This window comes from Phaenicophaeus curvirostris, unplaced genomic scaffold (genome assembly GCF_032191515.1).
Source record: "Phaenicophaeus curvirostris isolate KB17595 unplaced genomic scaffold, BPBGC_Pcur_1.0 scaffold_84, whole genome shotgun sequence".
Taxonomy (NCBI): domain Eukaryota; kingdom Metazoa; phylum Chordata; class Aves; order Cuculiformes; family Cuculidae; genus Phaenicophaeus; species Phaenicophaeus curvirostris.
Window position 1 is genome coordinate 573,573 of NW_027206706.1, and position 19,455 is coordinate 593,027.

The following is a 19,455-nucleotide window of genomic DNA, read 5'->3' on the forward strand; positions in this document are numbered from 1 at the left end:
CGTCCCCTATAGCAGCGCCCGTGCCAGGCCGTTTCCCCTATAGGTGCCCCCCTATAGGGCCCCAGGCGGCCCAGCCTCCCCTATACGGGCCCCCGCGGCCCCCCCAGCCCTCTCAGCATCCGCAGCAGCCGCGGCGCCATGGAGGTACGGGCGCCCCACCCTATGGATCCCATAGGCACCCCCGGGCCCCTCGACACCCCACGCGTCCCTTCGGCCCCTATAGGGCCCCTATAGGCACCCTCAGCCCCCTATATGGATCTGTCACCCTCCTATGTGACTCCTAAGCTCCCTATATGGGTCTGGCACCCCCTTATATGGCCCCTATAGGCACCCTCAGCCCCCTATATGGGTCTGGCACCTCCCTATATGGCCCCTAAGCCCCCTATATGGGTCTGGCACCCCCCTATATGGCCCCTACAGACACCCTCACCCCCCTATATGAGTCTGTCACCCCCTTATATGGCCCCTATAGGCACCCTCAGCCCCCTATATGGGTCTGTCCCCCCCCATGTGGCCTCTAAGCCCCCTATATGGGTCTGGCACCCCCCTATATGGCCCCTATAAGCACCCTCACCCCCATATATGGGTCTGTCACCCCCTATATGACCCCTACAGGTGCCCTCACCCCCCATATGAGTCTGTCACCCCCTTATTTGGCCCCTATAGGCACCCTCAGCCCCCTATATGGGTCTGTCCCCCCCCATGTGGCCTCTAAGCCCCCTATATGGGTCTGCCACCCCCCTATATGGCCCCTATAGGCCCCCTCACCCCCCTATATGGCCCTTATAGGCACTCTCAGCCCCCTATATGGGCCTGTCCCCCCCCATATGGCCCCTATAGGCACTCTCCCTGCCTCTATATGGCCTTCATAGGCAGCCCAATGCCCTATAGGCACCCTCAGCCCCCCTATAGATGCCCTTATCCCCCCTATATGGCCCCTATAGGCACCCTCAGCCCCCTATATGGGTCTGTCACCCCGCTATATGGCCCCTATAGGCACCTTCAGCCCCCTATATGGGTCTGTCACCCCTCTATATGGCCCCTATAGGCACCTTCAGCCCCCTATAAGCCCCTTTATCCCCCCCCCCCATGGCCCCTATAGACACCCTGACCCCCTATAGGCCCCCCTAGCCCCCTATACGGCCCCTATAGGCCCCCCCTGACCCCTTATGGCCCCCATAGGCCCTGGGTCTGTGGGTACTGGTGGCACTGGTGGCACTGGGAGAGGCGCAGCCCATCGACCCCCAGGGTGAGCGGGCACTGGGAGGGCACTGGGAGGGGCTGGGGGGCACTGGGAGGGGACTGGGAGGGGACTGGGAGGGGCTGGGAGGGGACTGGGAGGGGACTGGGAGGGGACTGGGAGGGGACTGGGAGGGACTGGGGGGGACTGGGAGGGGACTGGGAGGGACTGGGAGGGACTGGGAGGGACTGGGAGGGGACTGGGAGGGACTGGGAGGGACTGGGAGGGCACTGGGAGGGACTGGGAGGGACTGGGAGTCACTGGGAGGGACTGGGAGGGATGGGATGGAGACACTGGGAACTGGGATGAAGATACTGGGAGCACTGGGAGCACTGGGGACTGGGAGGGGGCTACTGGAGCTACTGGTGAGCGGACTGGGCATACTGGGAGCACTGGGAGCAGCCGTTTCCCAGGCCTGGGGGGAGTCGAGCTTTATCTGGGGGGTCCCGGGACCCCTGGTGTGAGCAGAGTGACTGGTGTGACTGGTGTAACTGGTGTAACTGGTGTAACTGGTGCCCCCAGTGCCGCTGAGCTGCGCGCCGGCCCCCCCCCGCGACTGCCAGGACGTGTTTGCGGGGGGAGCGCGAGCCGACGGCGTCTACCTCGTGTTCCCGGGGGGGGCCCCGCGCCCCGTCTTCTGCGACATGAGCACCCTGGGCCACGTCTGGACGGTGAGCGGCACCCCCACACCCCGAGAATCGGACCCAAACCCCGAGATTTGGACCCCAAACCCCGAGATTTGGACCCCAAAACCAAGATTTGGACACAAACCCCCAAGATTTATACCCAAAACCCCGAGATTTGGACCCGAAACCCCAAGATTTGCCACCAAAAAGTTGAGATTTGGACCCAAAACCCCAAGATTTGGACCCAAAGCCCCAAGATTTGGACCCAAAACCCAAGATTTGGACCCGAAAGCCAAGATTTGGACCCAAACCCCCAAGATTTGGACCCAAAAAGTTGAGATTCGGACACAAACCCCTGAGATTTGGACCCGAAAACCAAGATTCGGACCCAAAACACTGAGATTTGGACCCAAAGCCCCAAGATTTGCCACCAAAAAGTTGAGATTTGGACCCAAAACCCCGAGATTTGGACCCAAAACCCAAGATTTGGACCTTAAAACCCATGATTTGGACCTAAAACCCTGAGATTTGGACCCAAAACCCCAAGATTTAGAACCAAAACCTCAAGATTTATACCCAAAATCCCGAGATTTGGACCCAAAACCCCAAGATTTGGACCCAAAACCCCAAGATTTGGACCCGAAAACCAAGATTTGGACTCCAAACCCCAAGATTTGGACCCAAAAAGTTGAGATTCAGACACAAAATCCCGAGATTTGGACCCGAAAACCAAGATTTGGTCCCAAAACCCCAAGATTTGGACCCAAAAAGTTGAGATTTGGACCCAAAAATGCAGGATTCGGACCCAAAACCCCAAGATTTGGACCCAAAACCCCAAGATTCAGACCCAAAAATGTGGGATTTGGACCCAAAACCCCAAGATCTGGACCCCAAACCCCAAGATTTAGACCCAAAACCCCAAGATTCGGACCCCAAACCCCAAGATTTGGACCCGAAAACCAAGATTTGGACCCAAAAATCTGGGATTTGGACCCAAACCCTGAGATTTGGACCCAAAAATCTGGGATTTGGACCCAAAATCCCAAGATTTTTACCCAAAACCCCAAGATTTGGACCCAAACCCCAGGATTTGCAGCCAAAATCTTGGAATCTTGACCCAAAACCCCAAAATTTGAACCCAAACCCCACGATTTACACCCAAAAACTGGAATTGGACCCAAACCCCAAGATTTGGACCCAAAAACCTGGAATTTGAACCAAAAACCTGGAATTTGAACCAAAAACCTGGAATTTGAACCCCAAAACCGGAATTTGAACCCAAAAACCTGGAATTTGAACCCAAAAACTGGAATTTGAACCCAAAAACCTGGAATTTGAAACCAAAAACCCGGAATTTGAACCAAAAAACCTGGAATTTGAACCAAAAACCTGGAATTTGAACCCAAAAACCCGGAATTTGAACCAAAAACCCGGAATTTGAACCAAAAACCTGGAATTTGAACCCCAAAACCGGAATTTGAAACCAAAAACCCGGAATTTGAACCCAAAAACCCGGAATTTGAACCAAAAACCCGGAATTTGAACCAAAAACCTGGAATTTGAACCCCAAAACCGGAATTTGAACCCAAAAACCTGGAATTTGAACCCAAAAACTGGAATTTGAACCCAAAAACCTGGAATTTGAACCCCAAAACCCGGAATTTGAACCAAAAAACCTGGAATTTGAACCAAAAACCTGGAATTTGAACCCAAAAACCCGGAATTTGAACCAAAAACCCGGAATTTGAACCAAAAACCCGGAATTTGAACCAAAAACCTGGAATTTGAACCCCAAAACCGGAATTTGAACCCAAAAACCTGGAATTTGAACCCAAAAACCTGGAATTTGAACCCAAAAACCTGGAATTTGAAACCAAAAACCCGGAATTTGAACCAAAAACCTGGAATTTGAACCAAAAACCCGGAATTTGAACCCAAAAACCCGGAATTTGAACCAAAAACCCGGAATTTGAACCAAAAACCTGGAATTTGAACCCCAAAACCGGAATTTGAACCCAAAAACCTGGAATTTGAACCCAAAAACTGGAATTTGAACCCAAAAACCTGGAATTTGAAACCAAAAACCCGGAATTTGAACCAAAAAACCTGGAATTTGAACCAAAAACCTGGAATTTGAACCCAAAAACCCGGAATTTGAACCAAAAACCCGGAATTTGAACCAAAAACCTGGAATTTGAACCCCAAAACCGGAATTTGAACCCAAAAACCTGGAATTTGAACCCAAAAACCCGGAATTTGAACCAAAAACCAGGAATTTGAACCAAAAACCTGGAATTTGAACCCCAAAACCCGGAATTTGAACCAAAAACCTGGAATTTGAACCCAAAACCTGGAATTTAAACCCCAAAACCTGGAATTTGAACCCAAAAACCCGGAATTTGAACCAAAAACCTGGAATTTCAACCCCAAAACCCGAGATTTGCACCCAGAACCCCTGCTCCCCCCCGTACTGGTTTCCCTCCCCCCCATACTGGTTTCTCCCCGCCTCTTACTGGTTTTACTGGTTTCCCCCCCCCAGGTTTTCCAGAAGCGATTTAACGGCTCCGTCAGCTTTTTCCGGGGTTGGAACGACTACAGACACGGCTTCGGCCGCGCCGACGGCGAGTACTGGCTCGGTCAGCCCAGTTCAAACCAGTACAAACCAGTATAGACCAGTACAAACCAGTACAGACCAGTAGGAACTCATAGAAGCCAAGAACCCCCCCAGGGCCACCCCCAACATCCCCCAGAGCAGCCCAGTTCCCCCCCAGGGGCTCCTGGTGACCCTCAGCAGCCCCCAGTATAAACCAGTTGGAACCAGTAGAAACCAGTTTGAATTAATAGAAACCAGTTTAAACCAGTAGGAACCAGTTCAAACCAGTAGAAGCCAAGAACCCCCCCAGGGCCACCCCCAACATCCCCCCGAGCAGCCCAGTTCCCCCCCCAAGGCCTCCTGGTGACCCTCAGCCGCTCCCAGTATAAACCAGTTGGAACCAGTAGAAACCAGTTTGAATTAATAGAAACCAGTTTAAACCAGTAGGAACCAGTTCAAACCAGTAGAAGCCAAGAACCCCCCCAGGGCCACCCCCAACATCCCCCAGAGCAGCCCAGTTCCACCCCAGGGGCTCCTGGTGACCCTCAGCAGCCACCAGTATAAACCAGTTGGAACCAGTAGAAACCAGTTTGAATTAATAGAAACCAGTTTAAACCAGTAGGAACCAGTTCAAACCAGTAGAAGCCAAGAACCCCCCCAGGGCCACCCCCAACATCCCCCAGAGCAGCCCAGTTCCCCCCCCAGGGGCTCCTGGTGACCCTCAGCCGCTCCCAGTATAAACCAGTTGGAACCAGTAGAAACCAGTTTGAATTAATAGAGACCGGTTTAAGCCAGTAGAAACCAGTACAGACCAGTTCAAACCAGTAGAAGCCAAGAACCCCCCAGGGCCACCCCCAATATCCCCCAGGGCAGCCCAGTTCCCCCCCAGGGGCTCCTGGTGACCCTCAGCCGCTCCCAGTATAAACCAGTTGGAACCAGTATAAGCCAGTTTGAACCAGTAGAAACCAGTATAGACCAGTAGGAACCAGTTCAAACCAGTAGAAGCCAAGAACCCCCCCAGGGCCACCCCCAACATCCCCCAGAGCAGCCCAGTTCCCCCCTAGGGGCTCCTGGTGACCCTCAGCCGCTCCCAGTATAAACCAGTTGGAACCAGTAGAAACCAGTTTGAACCAGTATAAACCAGTAGAAACCAGTGTGGCCTCCGTGTCCCCCCAGGGCTGGAGCCGCTGCACCTGCTGACGCTGCAGGGCCGCTACGAGCTGCGCGTGGAGCTGGAGGACTTCGAGAACAACACGGCGGCCGCCACCTACGGCACCTTCGCCCTCTCGCCCCACGCCATCAGCGCCGAGGAGGACGGCTACACCCTCCACGTGGGCGGCTTCGTCGACGGGGGAGCCGGTGGGGCCAAGGGGATCCATCCGGGGGGGTTGGGGGGCAAGGGGATCCGCGGGGAGGGGGTTGGGGGGCAAGGGGATCCGTGGGGAGGGGGTTGGGGGGCAATGGAAGGGGTTGAGGGTCAAGGGGATCCATGGGGAAGGGGTTGGGGGTCAATGGAAGGGGTTGGGGGTCAAGGGGATCCATGGGGAAGGGGTTGGGGGGCAAGAGGATCCATGGGGAAGGGGTTGGGGGCAAGAGGATCCATGGGGAAGGGGTTGGGGGCAAGAGGATCCATGGGGAGGGGGTTGGGGGGCAAGAGGATCCATGGGGAAGGGGTTGGGGGGCAAGAGGATCCATGGGGAAGGGGTTGGGGGTCAAGAGGATCCATGGGGAAGGGGTTGGGGGGCAAGGGGATCCATGGAGAAGGGGTTGGGGGCCAAGAGGATCCATGGGGAAGGGGTTGGGGGCCAAGAAGATCCATGGGGAAGGGGTTGGGGGCCAAGGGAAGGGGTTGGGGGCCAAGAGGATCCATGGGGAAGGGGTTGGGGGTCAAGAGGATCCATGGGGAAGGGGTTGGGGGGCAAGAGGATCCATGGGGAAGGGGTTGGGGGTCAAGAGGATCCGTGGAGAAGGGGTTGGGGGGCAAGAGGATCCATGGGGAAGGGGTTGGGGGCCAAGAGGATCCATGGGGAAGGGGTTGGGGGCCAAGAGGATCCATGGGGAAGGGGTTGGGGGCCAAGAGGATCCATGGGGAAGGGGTTGGGGGCCAAGAGGATCCATGGGGAAGGGGTTGGGGGCCAAGAGGATCCATGGGGAAGGGGTTGGGGGCCAAGAGGATCCATGGGGAAGGGGTTGGGGGCCAAGAGGATCCATGGGGAAGGGGTTGGGGGCCAAGAGGATCCATGGGGAGGGGGTTGGGGGCCAAGAGGATCCATGGGGAAGGGGTTGGGGGTCAAGGGAAGCCATGTTGGAGGCCACCAGGTCAACGTGGGCATGGGGAAAGGTCAATGGAGGCCATGATGGTGGCCACCAACTCAACATGAGCATGGAGAAGGGTCAATGGAGGTCATGATGGTGGCCACCAAGCCAATAGAGGCCATGATGGAGGCCACCAGGTCAATAGAGGTCATGTTGGTGGCCACCAACTCAACATGGGCATGGAGAAGGGTCAATGGAGGCCATTTTGGAGGCCACCAGGTCAACGTGGGCATGGGGAAAGGTCAATAGAGGCCATGTTGGTGGCTACCAAGTCAATAGAGGCCACGTTGGAGGCCACCAGGTCAATGTGGGCATGGAGAAGGGTCAATGGAAGCCATGTTGGAGGCCACCAGGTCAATGGAGGCCATGTTGGAGGCCACCAGGTCAACGTGGGCATGGGGAAGGGTCAATGGAAGCCACGTTGGAGGCCACCAGGCCAATAGAGGCCACGTTGGAGGCCACCAGGTCAACGTGGGCATGGAGAAGGGTCAATGGAGGCCATGTTGGTGGCCACCAGGTCAACGTGGGCATGGGGAAAGGTCAATGGAGGCCATGATGGTGGCCACCAAGTCAACGTGAGCATGGAGAAGGGTGAATGGTGGCCACGTTGGAGGCCACCAACTCAATAGAGGCCATGATGGAGGCCACCAACTCAACATGAGCATGGAGAAGGGTGAATGGTGGCCACGTTGGAGGCCACCAACTCAATAGAGGCCATGATGGAGGCCACCAGGTCAACGTGGGCATGGAGAGGGGTCAATAGAGGCCATGATGGAGGCCACCAGGTCAATAGAGGCCATGTTGGAGGCCACCAGGTCAACGTGGGCATGGGGAAAGGTCAATAGAGGCCATGATGGTGGCCACCAAGTCAACGTGGGCATGGAGAAGGGTGAATGGTGGCCACGTTGGAGGCCACCAACTCAATAGAGGCCATGATGGAGGCCACCAGGTCAATGTGGGCACAGGGAAAGGTCAATAGAGGCCATGATGGTGGCCACCAGGTCAATACAGGCCATGTTGGAGGCCACCAACTCAACATGAGCATGGAGAAGGGTCAATAGAGACCTTGATGGTGGCCACCAAGCCAATAGAGGCCATGTTGGAGGCCACTAGGTCAACGTGGGCATGGAGAAGGGTCAATGGAGGCCATGATGGTGGCCACCAACTCAACGTGAGCATGGAGAAGGGTCAATGGAAGCCATGTTGAGGGCTACCAAGCCAATAGAGGCCATGTTGGAGGCCACCAGCTCAACGTGAGCATGGAGAAGGGTCAATGGAGGCCATGTTGGTGGCTACCAAGTCAATAGAGGCCACGTTGGAGGCCACCAGGTCAACGTGGGCATGGAGAGGGGTCAATAGAGGCCATGATGGAGGCCACCAAGCCAATAGAGGCCATGATGGAGGCCGCCAACTCAATGTGAGCATGGAGAAGGGTCAATGGAGGCCACGTTGGAGGCCACCAGGCCACCAGAAGCTCCTTCTCTCCCCGCGCAGGCGACTCGCTGAGCTACCACAACGGGCAGAAGTTCTCGACCTTCGACCGGGACCAGGACCTGTACGTGCAGAACTGCGCCGCCCTCTCCTCGGGCGCCTGGTGGTTCAAGAGCTGCCACTTCTCCAACCTCAACGGCTTCTACCTGGGCGGCTCCCACCTCTCCTACGCCAACGGCATCAACTGGGCCCAGTGGAAGGGCTTCTACTACTCCCTCAAGAAGAGCCAGATGAAGATCCGCCGCCTCTGAGCCCCCCCCCCGAGCCCCCCAATTAAAACCCCGCGTTCATCAGCCACCGTCTTAACGAGCCACCGGTGAAGCCACATCTCAGGGGGGTTGGATCTCCAGAGGGGTTGGTGGCCACCGTGGGGTTCGTGGCCACCACAAAGCGACTTAGATGGAGGCTGGTGGCCTCACAGCCCCTCCCCACCCCTAATTAACCCCCTTCCTTAATTAATTTAGGTCTTAACGAGCCAGCAGTGAAACCACATCTCAGGGGGGTTGGATCTCCAGAGGGGTTGGTGGCCACCATGGGGTTCGTGGCCACCACAAAGTCACTTAGATGGAGGTTGGGTGGCCTCACAGCCCCTCCCCACCCCTAATTAACCCCCTTCCTTAATTAGTTGAGGTCTTAATGAGTTAACGGTGAAGCCACATCTCAGGGGGGTTGGATCTCCAGAGGGTTTGGTGGCCACCATGGGGCTTGTGGCCACCACAAAGTGACTTAGATGGAGGTTGGTGGCCTCACAGCCCCTCCCCACCCGTAATTAAGCTCCTTCCTTAATCAGTTGAGGTCTTAATGAGTTAACGGTGAAGCCACATCTCAGGGGGTTGGATCTCCAGAGGGTTTGGTGGCCACCATGGGGCTTGTGGCCACCACAGAGTCACTTAGAAGGAGGTTGGTGGCCCCTCCCCACCTCTTTTCTTCTCCCCATCCCATAATTAACCCCCTTCCTTAATCAGTTGAGGTCTTAATGAGTGAATGGTGAAGCCACATCTCAGTGGGGTTGGATCTCCAGAGGGTTTGGTGGCCACCATGGAGCTTGTGGCCACCACAAAGTCACTTAGATGGAGGTTGGTGGCCTCACAGCCCCTCCCCACCCATAATTAAGCTCCTTCCTTAATCAGTTGGGGTCTTAATGAGTTAATGGTGAAGCCACATCTCAGGGGGGTTGGATCTCCAGGGGGTTTGGTGGCCACTGTGGGGTTCGTGGCCACCACAAAGTCACTTAGATGGAGGTTGGTGGCCTCTCCCCTCCTCTTTTCTTCTCCCCACCCCATAATTAACCCCCTTCCTTAATTAGTTGAGGTCTTAATGAGTGAACAGTGAAGCCACATCTCAGGGCGGTTGGATCTCCAGAGGGTTTGGTGGCCACCATGGGGCTTGTGGCCACCACAAAGTGACTTAGATGGAGATTGGTGCCCTCACAGCCCCATCCCACCCCTAATTAACCCCCTTCCTTAATTAATTTAGGTCTTAACGAGCCAGCAGTGAAGCCACATCTCAGGGGGCTTGGATCTCCAGAGGGTTTGGTGGCCACCATGGGGCTTGTGGCCACCACAAAGTCACTTAGATGGAGGCTGGTGGCCTCACAGCCCCTCCCCACCCCTAATTAACCCCCTTCCTTAATTAGTTGAGGTCTTAACGAGCCAGCAGTGAAGCCACATCTCAGGGGGGTTGGATCTCCAGAGGGTTTGGTGGCCACCATGGGGTTTGTGGCCACCACAAAGTCACTTAGATGGAGGTTGGTGGCCTCACAGCCCCTCCCCACCCCTAATTAAGCTCCTTCCTTAATCAGTTGAGGTCTTAATGAGTTAACGGTGAAGCCACATCTCAGGGGGGTTGGTGGAACCGCAGCTCCAGCCCCTTTTTCTCCTTCCCAGTCCCTCCCAGTCCCCTTTTCTCCCCTCCCAGTCCCTCCCAGTCCCTCCCAGTCCCCTTTTCTCCCCTCCCAGCCCCCCCCAGTCCCCGCGGGGGGCCGCGTCCTGGTCCATACTGGTCCGTACTGGTCCATACTGGTCCATACTGGTCCATACTGGTCCGTCCTGGTTTATTGGTGGCGGCGGCGCTCGGCGCGGTCGATGGCAGCGAGGCGGCGCGCGGCCCCCCCGAGCTGCACCACGTTCACTCCCAGTTTGAGGGCGGCCAGCGGGGCGGCCGCCACCAGCCCGGCCCGGAACAGCCCCGGCCCCCCCGGGAACACTGCCCGGGGCACCAGGAGGGACCAGTAAGGGACCGGGAACCCCCCAGGAACCCCCCCGTGAGCCACAGGGCCGCCCAGCAACCCCCAGGGCCACACCAGTAACCCCCAGTAACCCCCAGGGCCAAACCAGTAACTCCCAGTAACCCCCAGGGCCAAACCAGTAACTCCCAGTAACCCCCAGGGCCAAACCAGTAACTCCCAGGGCCAAACCAGTAACCCCCAGGGCCAAACCAGTAACCCCCAGGGCCAAACCAGTAACTCCCAGGGCCAAACCAGTAACTCCCAGTAACTCCCAGGGCCAAACCAGTAACTCCCAGTGATCCCCAGGGCCAAACCAGTAACTCCCAGTAACCCCCAGGGCCAAACCAGTAACTCCCAGTAACCCCCAGGGCCAAACCAGTAACCCCCAGGGCCAAACCAGTAACTCCCAGGGCCAAACCAGTAACTCCCAGTAACTCCCAGGGCCAAACCAGTAACTCCCAGTGATCCCCAGGGCCAAACCAGTAACTCCCAGTAACCCCCAGGGCCAAACCAGTAACTCCCAGTAACCCCCAGGGCCAAACCAGTAACCCCCAGGGCCAAACCAGTAACTCCCAGGGCCAAACCAGTAACTCCCAGTAACTCCCAGGGCCAAACCAGTAACTCCCAGTAACCCCCAGGGCCAAACCAGTAACCCCCAGGGCCAAACCAGTAACTCCCAGGGCCAAACCAGTAACTCCCAGTAACTCCCAGGGCCAAACCAGTAACTCCCAGTGATCCCCAGGGCCAAACCAGTAACCCCCAGGGCCAAACCAGTAACTCCCAGTAACCCCCAGGGCCAAACCAGTAACTCCCAGTAACCCCCAGGGCCAAACCAGTAACCCCCAGGGCCAAACCAGTAACTCCCAGGGCCAAACCAGTAACTCCCAGTGATCCCCAGGGCCAAACCAGTAACTCCCAGTAACCCCCAGGGCCAAACCAGTAACTCCCAGTAACCCCCAGGGCCAAACCAGTAACCCCCAGGGCCAAACCAGTAACTCCCAGGGCCAAACCAGTAACTCCCAGTAACTCCCAGGGCCAAACCAGTAACTCCCAGTAACCCCCAGGGCCAAACCAGTAACCCCCAGGGCCAAACCAGTAACTCCCAGGGCCAAACCAGTAACTCCCAGTAACTCCCAGGGCCAAACCAGTAACTCCCAGTGATCCCCAGGGCCAAACCAGTAACCCCCAGGGCCAAACCAGTAACCCCCAGGGCCAAACCAGTAACTCCCAGTAACCCCCAGGGCCAAACCAGTAACTCCCAGTAACTCCCAGGGCCAAACCAGTAACTCCCAGTAACCCCCAGTAACTCCCAGGGCCCCCTCAGTAACTCCCAGGGATCCCCAGGGCCAAACCAGTAACTCCCAGTAACCCAAAGGGCCTCCCAGTGCCCCGCCAGTAACTCCCAGTAACCCCCAGTAACTCCCAGTAACTCCCAGGGCCACACCAGTAACTCCCAGTAACCCCCAGGGCCTCCCAGGGCCAAACCAGTAACTCCCAATAACCCCCAGTAACTCCCAGTAACCCCCAGTAACTCCCAGGGATCCCCAGGACCAAACCAGTAACTCCCAGTAACCCAAAGGGCCTCCCAGCGCACCCCAGGGTCACACCAGTAACTCCCAGTGCCCCCCCAGTAACTCCCAGTAACCCCCAGGGCCTCCCAGTAACCCCCAGGGTCACACCAGTAACTCCCAGTGATCCCCAGGGCCTCCCAGTAACTCCCAGTGATCCCCAGGGCCTCCCAGTAACTCCCAGTGATCCCCAGGGCCTCCCAGTAACTCCCAGTGATCCCCAGGGCCACACCAGTAACTCCCAGTAACCCCCAGGGCCACACCAGTAACTCCCAGTGATCCCCAGGGCCTCCCAGTAACTCCCAGTGATCCCCAGGGCCACACCAGTAACTCCCAGTAACCCCCAGGGCCACACCAGTAACTCCCAGTGATCCCCAGGGCCTCCCAGTAACTCCCAGTGATCCCCAGGGCCACACCAGTAACTCCCAGTAACCCCCAGGGCCACACCAGTAACTCCCAGTGATCCCCAGGGCCACACCAGTAACTCCCAGTAACCCCCAGGGCCACACCAGTAACTCCCAGTAACCCCCAGGGCCACACCAGTAACTCCCAGTAACCCCCAGGGCCAAACCAGTAACTCCCAGTAACCCCCAGGGCCAAACCAGTAACTCCCAGTAACCCCCAGGGCTTCCCAGGGCCTCCCAGGACCACACCAGTAACTCCCAGTAACCCCCAGGGCCAAACCAGTAACTCCCAGTAACCCAAAGGGCCTCCCAGTGCCCCCCCAGTAACTCCCAGTAACCCCCTGTAACTCCCAGGGCCAAACCAGTAACTCCCAGTAACCCCCAGGGCTTCCCAGGGCCAAACCAGTAACTCCCAGTGATCCCCAGTAACCCCCAGTGCCCCCCCAGTAACTCCCAGTAACCCCCAGGGCCTCCCAGTAACCCACCAGTAACCCCAGTGCCCCCCAGGGCCCTCCCAGTAACCCCCAGGGCCCTCCCGGTGCCCCCCAGGGCCACACCAGTAGCTCCCAGTGCCCCCCAGTAACCCCCCCGGGCCGTCCCAGTGCTCCCAGTCTCACCAGTTGGTCCCTCCCAGTGGTAGACGAGGAAGAGGCAGCAGAAGAAGGCCTCGTTCCCGGCACAGAGCACGAACAGCAGCGCCTGCCCCAGTTCACACCAGTGCCTCCCAGTGACCTCCCAGTGCCCCCCAGTCCCTCCCAGTGACTCCCAGTCCCTCCCAGTGCCCTCCAGTCCCCTCCCAGTGCCCCCCATTCCCCTCCCAGTGCCCCCCATTCCCCTCCCAGTCCCCTTCCAGTGCCCCCCAGTCCCCTCCCAGTGCCCTCCCAGTGCCTCCCAGTGCCCTCCATTCCCCTCCCAATCCCCTTCCAGTGTCCCCCATTCCCCTCCCAGTGCCTCCCAGTGCCCTCCCAGTGCCTCCCAGTGCCTCCCAGTGCCCTTCCAGTGCCCCCAATTCCCCTTCCAGTGCCCCCAATTCCCCTCCCAGTGCCCTCCCAGTGCCTCCCAGTGCCCTCCATTCCCCTCCCAATCCCCTTCCAGTGCCCCCCATTCCCCTCCCAGTTCCCCCCATTCCCCTCCCAGTGCCCTCCCAGTGCCCCCCAGTCCCCTCCCAGTGCCCTCCCAGTGCCTCCCAGTGCCCTCCCAGTGCCCTCCCAGTGCCCTCCCAGTGCCCTCCCAATCTCCTTCCAGTGTCCCCCATTCCCCTCCCAGTGCCTCCCAGTGCCCTCCCAGTGCCTCCCAGTGCCTCCCAATACCCTTCCAGTGCCCCCAATTCCCCTTCCAGTGCCCCCCATTCCCCTCCCAGTCCCTCCCAGTGCCCTTCCAGTGCCCTCCATTCCCCTCCCAGTCCCTCCCAGTGGCCCCAGTCCCTCCCAGTGTCCCCCAGTGCCTCCCAATCCCCTCCCAGTCCCTCCCAGTCCCCCCCAGTCCCCTTCCAGTGCCCCCCAGTCCCCTCCCAATGCCCCCCAGTCCCTCCCAATCCCCTTCCAGTGCCCCCCAGTCCCCTCCCAGTGCCTCCCAGTGCCCCCCAGTCCCTCCCAATCCCTCCCAGTGCCCCCCATTCCCCTCCCAGTGCCCCCCAGTCCCTCCCAGTCCCCTCCCAGTGCCCCCAGTCTCACCCTGGAGCTGTAGTAGAGGCGCAGCAGGGAGGGGCCGTCCCCCCCGACGCTCTTGTGGCTCCCCCCGCCCTGCAGGGTCGCGCTGGGGGCGGGGCCGGGTCAGGCCACGCCCCCTCCTCGCAAAGCCACGCCCACTGCCCTTATATGGTATCTAAAGGCCACGCCCCCTCAGGCTAAGCCACGCCCCCCGCCCATTGCAGCCTCATGGGGGGACTAGGGGGCAGTGGGAGGGGACTGGGAGGGGACTGGGATTGAGCAAGAGGGACTGGGAGGGGACTGGGATAAACTGGGAGGGGACTGGGAGGGCATTGGGGGAACTGGGAGGTGATGGGGGGCACTGGGATGGGAGGTGGGGGGGGACTGGGAGCACTGGGGGGAGACTGGGGGGTGAGGGGAAGTGGGAGGAGCCTGAGGGATCCCCTTTTAAGCCCCGCCCCTCCCATTGTAATCAATGGGACCCTCAAGCCCCGCCCCCTCCCATTGTAACCGATGGGACCCCCGCTCTAAGCCCCGCCCCCATTGTAATCAATGGGACCCTGCAAGCCCCGCCCCCTCCCATTGTAGCCAATGGGACCCCACCCTAAGCCCCGCCCCCTCCCATTGTAGCCAATGGGACCCTCAAGCCCCGCCCCCTCCCATTGTAATCAATGGGACCCCCACCCTAAGCCCCACCCCCATTGTAATCAATGGGACCCCCACAAGCCCCGCCCCCTCCCATTGTAATCAATGGGATCCCCACAAGCCCCGCCCCTCCCATTGTAACCAATGGGACCCTCAAGCCCCGCCCCCCATTGTAATCAATGGGACCCTCAAGCCCCGCCCCCTCCCATTGTAATAATGGGACCCACAAGCCCCGCCCCCTCCCATTGTAATAATGGGACCCACAAGCCCCGCCCCTCCCATTGTAATAATGGGACCCCCACAAGCCCCGCCCCCTCCCATTGTAACCAAAGGGACCCTCAAGCCCCGCCCCCTCCCATTGTAATCAATGGGACCCCCGCCCTAAGCCCCGCCCCATTGTAATCAATGGGACCCCTGCAAGCCCCGCCCCTCCCATTGTAGCCAATGGGACCCCACCCTAAGCCCCGCCCCCTCCCATTGTAGCCAATGGGACCCTCAAGCCCCGCCCCCTCCCATTGTAACCGATGGGACCCCACCCTAAGCCCCGCCCCCTCACTCTAAGCCCCGCCCACCAGCGCACATGCAAATCAACGGCTGGAATAAGCCACGCCCCCTCCCATTGTAGACAATGGGACCCCACCCTAAGCCACGCCCTCTCCCATTGTAACCAATGGGACCCTCAAGCCCCGCCCCCTCCCATTGTAACCAATGGGACCCCGCCCTAAGCCCCACCCCTTTCCATTGTATCCAATGGGAGCTCCCCCTCCAGGCCCCGCCCCCTCTAAGCCCCGCCCCCTCCCTATTTAGGCCCCGCCCACCAGTGGAGGTGCAGCCAGTGGCTGGCGATGTCGGTGCAGACGCTGAGCTGCAGCAGGGGGCCGGCGCGGGGGTAGAGCTGGGCCAGGTGCAGCTGCAGGCACAGCGAGCACAGCCGGTCCGTCAGCATGTCCAGCATCGCCCCCAGCCGCGAGCCTGAGGGGAACCAGTACAGACCAGTATAAACCAGTATAAACCAGTATAAACCAGTATAAACCAGTATAAACCAGTGCCCCCTCAGCTGCAGGCACAGCGAGCATAGCTGGTCTGTCAACACGTCCAGTATTGCCCCCAGACAGGAGCGTAAGGGGGTACCAGTACAAACCAGTACACACCAGTAACCCCCAGTAACTCCCAGTGCCCTCCCCAGCGTGTCCAGCATCACCCCCCGACACGAGCCTGCAGAAACCAGTACATACCAGTACACACCAGTAACCCACCTGTAAGCCCTAATGCCTCCCAGTGAGCCACCAGTAACACCCAGTGCCTCCCAGTGCCCCTCCAGTAGCCCAAATCGCCTCCCAGTAGCCCCCAATCCCCTCCCAGTCCCTCCCAGTAGCCAAAATCCCCTCCCAGTAGCCAAAATCCCCTCCCAGTAGCCAAAATCCCCTCCCAGTCCCTCCCAGCAACCCACAATCCCCTCCCAGTAGCCCAAATCGCCTCCCAGTAGCCCCCAATCCCCTCCCAGTGCCTCCCAGTACCCCCCTAATACTCTCTAGTGCCTCCCAGCCCCCTTCCATCACCCCCAATCCCCTCCCAGTAGCCCAAATCCCCTCCCAGTAGCCCCCAATCCCCTCCCAGTAGCCAAAATCGCCTCCCAGTAGCCCCCAATCCCCTCCCAGTCCCTCCCAGCACCCCCAATCCCCTCCCAGTCCCCCCCCAGTAGCCCAAATCGCCTCCCAGTAGCCCCCAATCACCTCCCAGTCCCTCCCATCACTCCCCAATCCCTTCCCAGTAGCCCAAATCCCCTCCCAGTAGCCCCCAATCCCCTCCCAGTCCCTCCCAGCACCCCCAATCCCCTCCCAGTAGCCCCCAATCCCCTCCCAGTCCCTCCCAGCACCCCCAATCCCCTCCCAGTAGCCCCCAATCCCCTCCCAGCACCCCCCAATCCCCTCCCAGTAGCCCCCAATCCCCTCCCAGCACCCCCCAATCCCCTCCCAGTCCCTCCCAGCATCCCCCAATCCCCTCCCAGCAGCCCCCAATCCCCTCCCAGCAGCCCCCAATCCCCTCCCAGTCCCCTCCCAGTAGCCCAAATCCCCTCCCAGTAGCCCCCAGTCCCTTCCCAGCACCCCCCAATCCCCTCCCAGTAGCCCCCAACCCCCTCCCAGTCCCTCCCAGCACCCCCAATCCCCTCCCAGCACCCCCCAATCCCCTCCCAGTCCCCTCCCATCCCCCCCAGTCCCCTCCCAGTAGCCCCCCCGCCCCCTCCCAGTGCCTCCCAGTGCTCCCAGTGGGCTCACCCTGCCCCAGGAGGCGTGCGGCGTGGCCGTCGAGGGCGTCGAGCGCGGCGCTCAGGACGTAGGCGGCGGCCGCGGGCCCCGGCGCCTCCGGCATCAGGTAGAAGGAGGCGGCCGCCAGCACCACCCGGGCATAGCCTGGCGCCCAGTGCCTCCCAGTAAGAACCAGTAACGAGCAGTAACGCCCACACCCTCCCCGTATCACCCGCTGCTCCCCCCGACCCCAAACCAGTTGCTCCCAGTGACCCGCCCAGTAGCCCCCAGTGCCTCCCAACCGCCCTCAGAGCCACCCAGTCCCCTCCCAGTGGTTCCCAGTTGCTCCCAGCCCCCTCCCGGTGGTTCCCAGTTGTCCTCCAGTCCATCCCAGTCCCCTCCCAGTGGTTCCCAGTTGCCCTCTAGTCCATCCCAATCCCCTCCCAGTGGTTCCCAGTTGCTCTCCAGTCCATCCCAGTCCCCTCCCATCCCCCACCAGCCCTCCCAGTGGTTCCCAGTTACACCTAGTCCCCTCCCAGTGCCTCTCAATCCCCTCCCAGCGGTTCCCAGTTGCCCTCTAGCCATCCCAGTCCCCTCCCAGCGGCTCCCAGTCCCCTCCCAGCGGCTCCCAGTCCCCTCCCAGCGGCTCCCAGTTGCCCTCGAGCCATCCCAGTCCCTTCCCAGCGGTTCCCAGTTGCCCTCTACCCATCCCAGTCCCCTCCCAGTGGCTCCCAGTCCCCTCCCAGCGGTTCCCAGTTGCCCTCTAGCCATCCCAGTGCCTCTCAATCCCCTCCCAGCGGTTCCCAGTTGCCCTCTAGCCATCCCAGTCCCCTCCCAGTGGCTCCCAGTCCCCTCCCAGCGGCTCCCAGTTGCCCTGTAGCCATCCCAGTGCCTCTCAATCCCCTCCCAGCGGTTCCCAGTTGCCCTCTAGCCATCCCAGTCCCCTCCCAGTGGCTCCCAGTCCATCCCAGTCCCCCCTCACCGATGAGGTTGGGCACGAACAGGAACACGTTGACGTCCTCGCCCTTCGCCATCGCCCCCCCGAGTCCCGCGGCGGCGGCGGCGGCGCCTTTAACGCCGTCACGTGACCCGGAAACAGCGCCCGCGCGCTTCCCGCCTCCACCCCCCCCTTCCGGTCCCGCCAGCCAATCAGGAGCCACCGCCGCCTTCCCGCCCTTCAAGCCCCGCCCCCTTTCCCGCATCACGTGGTCTAAGCCCCGCCCCTCTCGTGCCCCCGGAGCCAATCAGGGAGCCCTCAAGCCCCGCCCCCTCCCCGGCTTCATTCATTTGTAATTAGCGCCCTCCCAGTGCCCCCCAGTAACCCCCAGTGCCTCCCAGTGATCCACCAGTGACCCTCAGGGCCTCCCGGTGCCTCACCTGTAACCCCCGATGCCTCCCAGTGCCCCACCAGTAACCGCCAGGGCCTCCCAGTGCCCCACCAGTAACCCCCGATGCCTCCCAGTGCCCCACCAGTAACACCCAGGGCCTCCCAGTAAGTCCCAGTGCCCCACCAGCAACTGCTAGGGCCTCCCAGTAACTCCCAGTGCCCCACCACTAACTGCCAAGGCCTCCCAGTAACTCCCAGTGCCCCACCAGTAACCGCCAGGGCCTCCCAGTAACTCCCAGTGCCCCACCAGTAACACCCAGGGCCTCCCAGTGCTCCACCAGTAACCACCAGAGCCTCCCAGTAACTCCCAGTGCCCCACCACTAACTGCCAAGGCCTCCCAGTAACTCCCAGTGCCCCACCAGTAACCGCCAGGGCCTCCCAGTGCCCCACCAGTAACCCCCGATGCCTCCCAGTGCCCCACCAGTAACACCCAGGGCCTCCCAGTAAGTCCCAGTGCCCCACCACTAACTGCCAAGGCCTCCCAGTAACTCCCAGTGCCCCACCAGTAACCGCCAGGGCCTCCCAGTGCCCCACCAGTAACCCCCGATGCCTCCCAGTGCCCCACCAGTAACACCCAGGGCCTCCCAGTAACTCCCAGTGCCCCACCAGTAACCGCCAGGGCCTCCCAGTAACTCCCAGTGCCCCACCAGTAACCGCCAGGGCCTCCCAGTAACTCCCAGTGCCCCACCAGTAACACCCAGGGCCTCCCAGTAACTCCCAGTGCCCCACCACTAACTGCCAAGGCCTCCCAGTAACTCCCAGTGCCCCACCAGTAACCGCCAGGGCCTCCAAGTAACTCCCAGTGCCCCACCTCTAAGCCTCAATAAGCCCCACTGCCTCCCAGTGCCCCACCAGTAACCCCCAGTGCCTCCCAGTAACTCCCAGGGCTTCCCAGTGCCCCACCAGTAACCTCCAGTTAAAAAGGGGGGGATTTAACCCCCCCCAGGCACTAATGAAGCCCCTAATTAACACCCCCACCCACCCCAGAGAGCGTGGAGCCTCTTTCCTCATCAGCATCTTCATTAAAATCTCATTAATCTCATTAACGCCCTAATTTAAAGC

The 19,455-nt window shown here is 59.9% G+C and overlaps 2 protein-coding genes across 2 annotated transcripts; one reads left to right on the forward strand and one right to left on the reverse strand.

The window, feature by feature from the left end:
• Positions 1–105: 105 nt before the first annotated feature.
• On the forward strand, positions 106–8,568 carry MFAP4 (microfibril associated protein 4). The gene is made up of 6 exons (XM_069882211.1): positions 106–144; positions 1,183–1,249; positions 1,763–1,911; positions 4,406–4,502; positions 5,636–5,818; positions 8,270–8,568. Exons 1-6 carry the CDS (start codon positions 139–141, stop codon positions 8,515–8,517), a joined length of 750 nt encoding a protein of 249 aa, XP_069738312.1. The 5' UTR covers positions 106–138; the 3' UTR covers positions 8,518–8,568.
• A 1,734-nt stretch (positions 8,569–10,302) lies between these two features.
• On the reverse strand, positions 10,303–18,087 carry CDIPT (CDP-diacylglycerol--inositol 3-phosphatidyltransferase). Its single transcript, XM_069882217.1, has 6 exons — positions 17,988–18,087; positions 17,036–17,170; positions 15,578–15,731; positions 14,139–14,220; positions 13,083–13,164; positions 10,303–10,471 (listed from the first exon to the last, which is right to left on the reverse strand). The coding sequence occupies exons 1-6, from the start codon at positions 18,037–18,039 to the stop codon at positions 10,320–10,322; spliced, it is 657 nt and encodes a 218-aa protein (XP_069738318.1). The 5' UTR covers positions 18,040–18,087; the 3' UTR covers positions 10,303–10,319.
• Between the last annotated feature and the right edge of the window lie 1,368 nt (positions 18,088–19,455).

Bases quoted from the DNA above. Each gene is read 5' to 3' on its own strand.
- MFAP4 (XM_069882211.1), top strand. The intron at 1,912-4,405 runs GTGAGCGGCACC...TCCCCCCCCCAG, and splicing joins CCCTGGGCCACGTCTGGACG to GTTTTCCAGAAGCGATTTAA. The intron at 5,819-8,269 runs GTGGGGCCAAGG...CTCCCCGCGCAG, and splicing joins CTTCGTCGACGGGGGAGCCG to GCGACTCGCTGAGCTACCAC.
- CDIPT (XM_069882217.1), bottom strand. From the start codon at position 18,039: ATGGCGAAGGGCGAGGACGTCAACGTGTTCCTGTTCGTGCCCAACCTC. The intron at 13,165-14,138 runs GTGAGACTGGGG...GAACTGGGGCAG, and splicing joins GCCTCTACTACAGCTCCAGG to GCGCTGCTGTTCGTGCTCTG. The intron at 10,472-13,082 runs GTGAGACTGGGA...TGCCCCGGGCAG, and splicing joins CCACTGGGAGGGACCAACTG to TGTTCCCGGGGGGGCCGGGG.